Source organism: Agelaius tricolor, unplaced genomic scaffold (genome assembly GCF_023055355.1).
Source record: "Agelaius tricolor isolate 1412-34295 unplaced genomic scaffold, bAgeTri1.0.p SCAF_87, whole genome shotgun sequence".
NCBI classification, from domain to species: Eukaryota; Metazoa; Chordata; class Aves; order Passeriformes; family Icteridae; genus Agelaius; species Agelaius tricolor.
In genome coordinates this window covers 25,001-35,519 of record NW_027269347.1, presented here as the reverse complement: position 1 = coordinate 35,519, position 10,519 = coordinate 25,001, and the positions used below count along the sequence as shown (strand labels likewise).

General features: G+C 59.0%; 1 protein-coding gene and 1 long non-coding RNA gene across 2 annotated transcripts; both read right to left on the bottom strand.

Moving 5' to 3' along the window:
• Positions 1-289: 289 nt before the first annotated feature.
• On the bottom strand, positions 290-3,984 carry LOC139585668 (uncharacterized). Its single transcript, XM_071418508.1, has 2 exons — positions 3,346-3,984; positions 290-2,383 (listed from the first exon to the last, which is right to left on the bottom strand). Exons 1-2 carry the CDS (start codon positions 3,847-3,849, stop codon positions 1,970-1,972), a joined length of 918 nt encoding a protein of 305 aa, XP_071274609.1. The 5' UTR covers positions 3,850-3,984; the 3' UTR covers positions 290-1,969.
• Positions 3,985-4,018: 34 nt separating this feature from the next.
• Positions 4,019-7,926, bottom strand: LOC139585669 (uncharacterized). The gene is made up of 6 exons (XR_011677198.1): positions 7,843-7,926; positions 6,670-6,705; positions 6,185-6,211; positions 5,465-5,500; positions 4,852-4,884; positions 4,019-4,156 (listed from the first exon to the last, which is right to left on the bottom strand). It is a non-coding gene; the product is annotated as an uncharacterized lncRNA (long non-coding RNA).
• Between the last annotated feature and the right edge of the window lie 2,593 nt (positions 7,927-10,519).

Below are 10,519 nucleotides of genomic sequence, written 5' to 3'. Positions count from 1 at the left end.
CCCGTGACTCACAGCCCCGGCAGCAACAACAACAGCGGGGGGGGCACTGGGGGGGGCTCCTGGGGGGCCCCAAAAGGGCCTGGGGGGGTGGGGGGGGGCGGGGAGGGACCCCCCATGTCCAGCCCCTGTCCCGTGTCCGGCCGTGTCCCCCCCGCTCCCCGATGTCCCCCCCGCTCCCCGATGTCCCCCCCCCGCCCCTCCCCCTTTTGTCCCCTCCGTGTCCCCCCCCCCGCCCCCGCCGAGGAATTTGGGAATTTGGGAATTTTGGAATTTTCTCCATCAACAACGATGAGCTCATGGAGGGGGGGGGGGGGGGAGGGCGGAGGGGCCCCGCGGGGGGGGGTCCCGGCCCCAGCCCCCACTCCCGACGCGTTTATTGATCGATCGATTCCATCGCGGGATCGATTCCAAAGCCGCATTTATCGATCGCTGCGCTATCGCTTCGTGCATTGATCGATGGCTCCCGGCCGCTGTCGCCGCCCTGCGCCCGAGGCCGCGCCCTCCCCGCGGGGTCCCCATCGCTGTCACCACGGCCGCTCCTCCCGCAGCGTCCCCGTGCCTGGGGACACGGTCTGTGTCCCCATGTCCCCATGCTCAGTGTCCCCGTGTCCCCATGCTCAGTGTCACAGTCTGTGTCCCCATGTCCCCATGCTCAGTGTCCCCATGTCCCCATGCTCAGTGTCCCCGTGTCCCCATGCTCAGTGTCACAGTCTGTGTCCCCATGTCCCCATGCTCAGTGTCCCAGTGTCCCCATGCTCAGTGTCACAGTCTGTGTCCCCGTGTCCCCATGCTCAGTGTCCCCGTGTCCCCATGCTCAGTGTCACAGTCTGTGTCCCCATGTCCCCGTGCTCAGTGTCCCCGTGTCCCCATGCTCAGTGTCCCCGTGTCCCCATCCCTGGTGTCACAGTCTGTGTCCCCATGTCCCCATGCTCAGTGTCCCAGTGTCCCCATGCTCAGTGTCACAGTCTGTGTCCCCATGTCCCCATGCTCAGTGTCCCCGTGTCCCCATGCTCAGTGTCACAGTCCCTGTCCCCAGTGTCCCCATGCTCAGTGTCACAGTCTCTATCCCCAGTGTCCCCAGTGTCCCCAGTGTCCCCATGCTCAGTGTCCCCAGTGTCCCCATGCTCAGTGTCACAGTCTGTGTCCCCATGTCCCCATGCTCAGTGTCCCAGTGTCCCCATGCTCAGTGTCCCCGTGTCCCCATCCCTGGTGTCACAGTCTGTGTCCCCATGTCCCCATGCTCAGTGTCCCCGTGTCCCCATGCTCAGTGTCACAGTCCCTGTCCCCATGTCCCCATGCTCAGTGTCCCAGTGTCCCCATGCTCAGTGTCCCCGTGTCCCCATGCTCAGTGTCACAGTCTGTGTCCCCATGTCCCCATGCTCAGTGTCCCCATGTCCCCATCCTCAGTGTCACAGTCCCTGTCCCCGTGTCCCCATGCTCAGTGTCCCAGTGTCCCCATGCTCAGTGTCCCAGTGTCCCCATGTCCCCATGCTCAGTGTCCCCAGTGTCCCCATGCTCAGTGTCCCAGTGTCCCCATGCTCAGTGTCCCCGTGTCCCCATGCTCAGTGTCCCCGTGTCCCCATCCCTGGTGTCACAGTCCCTGTCCCCAGTGTCCCCATGCTCAGTGTCCCTGTGTCCCCATGCTCGGTGTCGCAGTCCCTGTCCCCAGTGTCCCCAGTGTCCCCATGCTCAGTGTCCCCGCTGTCCCCATCCCCAGTGTCCCCGCTGTCCCCATCCCCAGTGTCACAGTCTCTATCCCCATTGTTCCCGCTGTCCCCATGCTCAGTGTCACAGTCCCTGTCCCCAGTGTCCCCAGTGTCCCCATGCTCGGTGTCCCCCCTGTCCCCATCCCCAGTTTCACAGTCCCTGTCCCCAGTGTCCCCAGTGTCCCCAGTGTCCCCAGTGTCCCCCGCTGTCCCCATGCTCAGTGTCACAGTCCCTGTCCCCATTGTCCCCAGTGTCCCCATGCTCAGTGTCCCCCGCTGTCCCCATCCCCGGTATCACAGTCCCTGTCCCCAGTGTCCCCGCTGTCCCCATCCCCGGTGTCACAGTCGCTATCCCCAGTGTCCCCAGTGTCCCCATGCTCAGTGTCCCCGCTGTCCCCATCCTCAGTGTCACAGTCGCTATCCCCATTGTCCCCCCTGTCCCCATCCCCAGTGTCACAGTCTCTGTCCCCATTGTCCCCGCTGTCCCCATCCTCGGTGTCCCCCGCTGTCCCCCAGGGGAGGCTCCTCAGCTCCTCGGGGCTCCCCAGCTCCCGCAGCCGCCCCCCCTCCAGCAGTGCCACCCTCGGTGCCAGCTGTGCCAGGGCCACCCTCGCTGTCACCAGCAGCACCGCCGGGCCCTGCCCTGGCCCGCGGCCACGCAGCAGCTCCTGCTCCACCTGCGGGGACACAGCGGGGACAGGGGCACACGGGGGGACACGGGGGACACGGTGGGGATGGGGGACACGGGGGGAGAGCAGGGACCAGAGCGTGGGGACACGTGGGGCCAAAGGGACATCGGGACTGGGCTGGCGCGGGACAAGGTGACATGAGGAGGTGGGGACCCAGGGGACACACGGGGAGCGTCCTGGGGGAGTTGGTGGCCCAGGGGACCTGGCACAGGAGAGCCCAGGGGACACAGGGATGGGGACAGAGGGGACACGGGGCATAGGGGGGACACAGGGATTGGGGACCCAGGGGACACAGGGACCCAGGGGACACGGGGCCTATGGGGGACATGAGGATTGGGGACCCAGGGGACACGAGGATTGGGGACCCAAAGGACGTGGGGAATGGGGACCCAAAGGACATGGGGACAAGGAAGGGACCCAGGGGATCCACAGGGACCAAAGGGACACAGGGGCAGGGACACAGGGAGTTTGGACACCTGGAGACCCCAGGGGACATGGGGGACAGCAGCCAAGGGGACACAGGGAGTGGGGACCCAGGGGACACAAGGACATATGGGGGTCACAGGGATTGGGGACCCAAGGGACACAGGGAGTGGGGACCCAGAGGACGCAGGGGACGCAGGGGACGCAGGGGACACAGGACATATGGGGGGACACAGGGAGTGGGGACCCAGGGGACCCAGGGGACCCAGGACATATGGGGGGACACAGGGAGTGGGGACCCAGAGGACAGGGGGACCCAGGGGAGCCAGGGGAGTCAGGGGACCCAGGGGACGGGGCTGTGGGACACAGGGGACCCAGGGGACACAGGGCCGGGGCTGTGGGACACAGGGGACCCAGGGGACACAGGGACGGGGCTGTGGGACACAGGGACGGGGCTGTGGGACACAGGGGACGCAGGGGACACAGGGCCGGGGACACAGGGACACAGGGCCGGGGCTGTGACCCACCTGGCACCGGGTCACGGGGTCGAGTGCCCTCGTGGGCTCATCCAGCACCAGCACCTGGGGGTTCCTGAGCAGCGCCCGGGCCAGCGCCACCCCTTGTGCCTGTCCCCCTGAGAGCTGCATCCCCCGTGGGCCCACCTCTGGGGACAGAGGGGACACCGTGGGGACACTGTGGGGACACTGCGGGGACACCATGGGGACACAGTGGGGACACCGCAGGGACACCATGGGGACATAATGGGGACACCACGGGGACACAATGGGGACACCATGGGGACACTGCGGGGACACCATGGGGACACTGTGGGGACACAATGGGGAGCTGCACCCACTGTGCTCTGCGCTCTGGGGACAGGGAGGGGACAGGGAGGAGGCAGAGAGGGGACAGCAAGGGGACAACAATGGGACACTGTGGGGACAGCACGGGGACACTGAGGGGACACCATGGGGACATAATGGGGACACATTGGGAAAAGTAGGGAGACCAAGGGGACACTTTGGCCACATTACTGGGACACTTTTAGGACATCTTTGGGACACACTGGGGACACTGCAGGGGGACACCTGCTGTACCTGAGTTGTGGGAACAGCAGGGGACACTGTGGGGACACCGTGGGGACACTGTGGGGACACTGTGGGGACACTATGAGGACACAATGGGGACACGCTTTGCTGAAGGTTTTATTAAATATTGATTATGAATGATTGATTATTGATCACTGATTATCAGATTATTGGTTATCGGCTATCGATTATCGATCCTTCCGGGGCCATTCCCAGGGCGGCTCTGCAGGGACGATCAAATCCTGGCGGCCTGAGCGGGACAGGAGAGAGTGACCCCAGAGTGACCCCGGTGTGACCCCAGAGTGACCCCAGAGTGACCCCGGTGTGACCCCGGAGTGACCCCAGAGTGACCCCGGGGTGACCCTGGTGTGACCACGGAGTGACCCCGGAGTGACCCCGGAGTGACCCCAGAGTGACCCCGGGGTGACCCCAGAGTGACCCCGGAGTGACCCCGGAGTGACCCCAGAGTGACCCCGGAGTGACCCCAGAGTGACCCCGGGGTGACCCCGGAGTGACCCCGGAGTGACCCCGGTGTGACCCCAGAGTGACCCCAGAGTGACCCCGGAGTGACCCCGGAGTGACCCCGGTGTGACCCCAGGGACACCACAGGGACATCCCCTGTCCCCAGAGTGCCCCAAACCCCCCCAGAGCCCCCCAGCCCATACTGGTCCATACTGGTCCATACTGGTCTATACTGGTCCATACTGGTCCACACTGGTCTATACTGGTCCATACTGGTTTATACTGGTCTATATTCATCTGTACTGGTCCACACTGGTCCATACTGGTCTATACCGGTCTATACTGGTCTATACTGGTCCATACTGGTCCATGCTGGTCCATACTGGTCTATACTGGCCTATACTGGTCCATACTGGTCTATACTGGTCCATACTGGTCCATACTGGTCTATACTGGTCTATACTGGTCTATACTGGTGCCCACCTCAACTTTCTTGGCTCCGAATCCTTTTGGTTTCTGCAGAGAGAGGGGAGAGGAACCGGGGTCACTGTGGGGTCACCCAGTACAGCCCAGTGTAACCCAGTATAACCCAGTATAACCCAGTATAACCCAGTATAACCCAGTATAACCCAGTATAGCCCAGTGTAACCCAGTGTAACCCAGTATAACCCAGTATAACCCAGTATAACCCAGTATAACCCAGTATAGCCCAGTGTAACCCAGTGTAACCCAGTATAACCCAGTGTAACCCAGTGTAACCCAGTATAACCCAGTATAACCCAGTGTAACCCAGTATAACCCAGTGTAACCCAGTGTAACCCAGTATAACCCAGTATAACCCAGTATAACCCAGTATAACCCAGTGTAACCCAGTGTAACCCAGTATAACCCAGTACAGCCCAGTATAACCCAGTATAACCCAGTATAACCCAGTATAACCCAGTACAGCCCAGTATAACTCAGTATAACCCAGTGTAACCCAGTGTAACCCAGTACATCCCAGTATAACCCAGTACAGCCCAGTATAACCCAGTCCCCCCAGTCCCTCCCAGTCCCTCCCAGTCCCTCCCAGTATCCCCAGTATCCCCAGTCTCACCTTGATGCAGCCCCCGATGCCTCCCACGATCCCGGACTGCAGGGGCAGAGCAAAGGATGGGACTGGGAGGGACTGGGATGGACTGGGATGGACTGGGAGGGACTGGGAGGGACTGGGAGGGACTGGGATGGACTGGGATGGACTGGGAGGGACTGGGATGGACTGGGAGGGACTGGGAGGGACTGGGAGGGACTGGGAGGGACTGGGATGGACTGGGAGGGACTGGGATGGACTGGGAGGGACTGGGAGGGACTGGGATGGACTGGGAGACACTGGGGGACTTACGGATTTGGGAATTTGAGGATTTGGGGATTTAGGATTTGGGATTTGGGGATTTGGGGATTTGGGGATGTGGGGATTTGGGGGATTTGGGATTTAGGGATTTGGGGATTTGGGATTTGGGATTTGGGGATTTGGGATTTGGGGATTTGGGGATTTGGGGGATTTGGGATTGAGGCATTTGGGATTTGCTGATTTGGGATTTGTGGATTTGGGATTTCGGGGATTTGGGATCTGGGGATTTGGGGATTTGGGGATTTGGGGATTTGGGATTGGGGGATTGGGGTTTTGGGATTTGGGGATATCGGGATTTGGGATTTGGGAGATTTGGGGATTTGGGGATTTGAGGTTTGGGATTTGGGATCTGGGGATTTGGGGATTTGAGGTTTGGGAATTTGGGGATTTGGGGATTTGGGGTTTGGGATTTGGGGATTTTCCCACCTTGCCGTCCCCGATGCCGCCGATTTGCTGTGGGGAGAGCAGGAGATGTGCCCGGGGTCACTGGGGCGTCACCATTGCCCCCAGTGCCCCCAGTGCCCCCAGTGCCCCCAGTGCCCCCCAGTATCCCCCAGTGCCCCCCATTGCCCCCAGTATTCCCCAGTATCCCCCAGTGCCCCCAGTGCCCCCAGTGCCCCCCAGTGCCCCCAGTGCCCCCAGTGCCCCCAGTGCCCCCAGTGCCCCCAGTATCCCCCACTATCCCCCCAGTGCCCCCCAGTGCCCCCAGTCCATCCCAGTCCCTCCCAGTCTCTCCCAGTCCATCCCAGTCCCTCCCAGTCCCTCCCAGTCCCTCCCAGTCCCTCCCAGTCCCTCCCAGTCCATCCCAGTCCCTCCCAGTCCCTCCCAGTCCCTCCCAGTATCCCCAGTTTCCCCTGTCCATCCCAGTCCCTCCCAGTCCCTCCCAGTATCCCCAGTTTCCCCAGTCTCACCCCAGCACAGATCACTCCGCTGCCCTCCATGTCGGCCTGGGCAGGGACAGCAACGGTTGGGCAGGGGAGGAGATCAATGGGATCAATGGGATCAGTGGGATCAGTGGGGTCAATGGGATGGGATCAATGGGATCAATGGGATCAGTGGGATCAATGGGATCAGTGGGATCAGTGGGATGGGATCAATGGGATCAATGGGATCAATGGGATCAATGAGATCAGTGGGATCAATGGGATCAATGGGATCAATGGGATCAATGAGATCAGTGGGATCAATGGGATGGGATGGGATCAATGGGATGGGATGGGATCAATGGGATCAATGAGATCAATGGGATCAGTGGGATCAATGGGATCAGTGGGATCAATGGGATGGGATCAATGGGATCAATGGGATCAATGGGATCAATGGGATCAGTGGGATCAATGGGATCAATGGGATGGGATCAATGGGATCAGTGGGATCAGTGGGATCAATGGGATCAGTGGGATCAATGGGATCAATGGGATCAGTGGGATAAGTGGGATCAATGGGATCAATGGGATCAATGGGATCAATGGGATCAGTGGGATCAGTGGGATCAGTGGGATCAATGGGATCAATGGGATCAGTGGGATCAATGGGATCAGTGGGATAAGTGGGATCAATGGGATCAATGGGATCAATGGGATGGGATCAATGGGATCAGTGGGATCAGTGGGATCAATGGGATCAATGGGATCAATGGGATCAGTGGGATCAATGGGATCAGTGGGATCGATGGGGAGCCCCAAAGGGATCAATGGGATTGACGATGGGATGAGATGGGATGAGATGGGATGAGATGGGATGAGATGGGATGGGATGGGATCAATGGGATGGGATTAATTGATTGGGATCAGTGGGATGGGATGGGATGGGATGGGATGGGATGGGATGGGATGGGATGGGATCAATGGGATCAATGGGATGGGATGGGGAGCCCCAAAAGGATGGGATGGGATCAATGGAATAGGATTAATTGATTGGGATCAGTGGGATGGGATCAATGGGTCGGGATAATGGGATAATGGGATAGGATGTGGTCCAGGGCATGGGATGCGCTGGGAGTTTTGGGGAGCCCCCCAAGGGTGGGATGGGATTTCTGGGGAGCCCCCCAGGCCTGAGCCCAGCGCGGGGCCCTGCAGCCTCACCTGGCTCTGATCGGGCAGGCACAGCAGGATGGAGAAGAGCAGGGCCACGCTGAGCACAGCCACCTTCATCTTCCTCTGGCTCTGGGCAGCGCTGCCTGAGGCTGCAGCAGGTGAGGAGCACCTTTATCCCTGCCGGGACTCCTCCCTGCACCCTCCCTGCCAGCCCCCAGGCCAAAGCCCGGCTTGGCACAGCCCCCAGCCCTGGCCACAAGCCCAGCCCTGGCACAGAGTCCACCCCACCCCACCTGTGGCACGGATCCAGCCCCCTTGCCCGGCATCCCTCCAGCTTCCTGCACGGGGCAGCTGCCCCTGGAAGGGCCCAGGCACCTGGGGGGCCAAGGGGGGCAGGCAGGGAGCCAAAGGCACCTGGGGACCCTGTGGGGACAGCCCCCAGTCCAACACAATCCATCCTCCAACAGCCCCCAGTGCCAGATCCCCCATCTCCTGCTGCCCCTCCCCTGCCAGAGCTTTCCCTGGGGGACACCCCAGAGCTGAGCCCGGCCCCAAACCCAACATGTGGGAGAACAAGGGGAACAAGGCACATGGGATCAGGTGGCTGATTGGCATCTCAGCCACTGCAGACACTGGGCAGCACTGGGCAATGCTGAGCACCTGCAGACAAGGCTGAGGCCTGGGGAATGCCTCAGGAGTGACAATTCCCACATCCACACAACCCGATAGCCCTTTCCCTGCAGATGCCAAACCCCACCAAGCTCCATGCCCACAGCACTGTCCCGAGGGGAATATGCCCTGCCCTGCCCCTCATCCTGTCACACCTGCAGCCACCGAGCCCTCCCAGAGCACCTGGGTCATGGCCCTGGCTCTGGGCCCAGGCCAGCACTGGCCCTGAGCAGGATGTGCCCATCCCAGGCACATGGGGAAGTGGGCACCTGTCCCCAGGCAGCCACTCGGAGCTAATTGGGGTAACAGAGGTGCCCTCTGAGGAGGAGGGGTGTTGGTGCCCTGCCAGCCTCTCTGACAAGCCCTGTTTACCCAGGCCTGAGGCACCAGGAGCACATTCAGACACCTTGGGCTCCCCGGGGCTGCCTGGTGCCGGCTGCTCTGGGGGATTGGTGAGGGCGGCACGGTCGGGACGGACGGAGACGAGAGATCCCCGCAGCCAGGGCGTGGAAATTGGGGTTCATTGCAGAGGGCCTGGGTGCGGGGCCCTGCTGGGATTTGGGGTTCATTGCACAGGGCCCTGCTGGGATTTGGGGTTTATTGCACAGGGCCTGGGTGCGGGGGCCTTGCTGGGATTTGGGGTTCATTGCACAGGGCCCTGCTGGGATTTGGGGTTCATTGCACAGGGCCCTGCTGGGATTTGGGGTTCATTGCACAGGGCCCTGCTGGGATTTGGGGTTCATTGCACAGGGCCCTGCTGGGATTTGGGGTTTATTGCACAGGGCCCTGCTGGGATTTGGGGTTCATTGCACAGGGCCCTGCTGGGATTTGGGGTTCATTGCACAGGGCCCTGCTGGGATTTGGGGTTCATTGCACAGGGCCCTGCTGGGATTTGGGGTTCATTGCACAGGGCCCTGCTGGGAGCTGCAGCCACAGCTCGGAGCAGGCCCCAGAGGACAGAGGGGCAGAGAGGATGAGAGGGTGAGAGAGTAAAAGGGGTAAGAGAATAAACGGGGTCAGAGCTGAGGCAAGAGGGGCAGGAGCTCAGAGCAAGGGTGCAAAGTTCCCGTTCCAATACCATAAATCATCTCCTGTGTTGAATATTCTGATTCTCACTGACCAGTCCAGTACAAGACACAAATCCTGTAGCATTTCCATACAACCTATAAGAATCACTACATTACCTCACTGTGTTCCATTTTAACCCCTAAAATCTCCTCTTGGGGCCCCTCCTGCAGGCTCTGCTCTGACCCTTGGGCCCGTCTGCCAGCAGGGGCTGCTGCTCCATCCAAAGGGGATTCACCTTCAGCCCATCCACACCGAGCTTTTCCCCTTGTTCAGTGCCTGAGGGATCTCAGAGCTTGATTTCATTCCAATCTCGTTTATACTTTCCATGTTCCCCAAATCTCTCGCCAGGCACTCACACTGATATTCTATTGATATTATATTGATATTACATTGATATTACATTGATATTCTATTGATATTATATTGATATTCTATTGATATTCTATTATATTGTATTGATATTCTATTGATAGTCTATTGATAGTCTATTGATATTACATTGATATTCTATTGATATTACATTGATATTCTATTGATATCCTATTGATATTCTATTGATATTATATTGATATTCTATTGCTATTATATTGATATTCGATTGATATTATATTATATTCTATTGATATTCTGTTGATATGATATTCTATTCTATTGATATTCTATTGCTATTCTATTGATATTCTATTGATATTCTATTCTATTCTATTGATATTATATTATATTACATTATATTATATTGAGATTCTATTGATATTCTATTGATATTCTATTGCTATTCTATTGATATTCTATTGCTATTCTATTGCTATTCTATTGCTATTCTATTGCCATTCTATTGCTATTCTATTCTATTCTGTGGCTGAGGCTTTCCCTTTCCCTCCAGCCCAGCCCAGTCCCCCCTCCCACAGCCCCACCTCGGGGTTTTGCTGCTCAGGCTGAGCCCAGATGGCCCCAGAGTCTCTGGGCCCAGCCCGGCAGGCACAGAAGG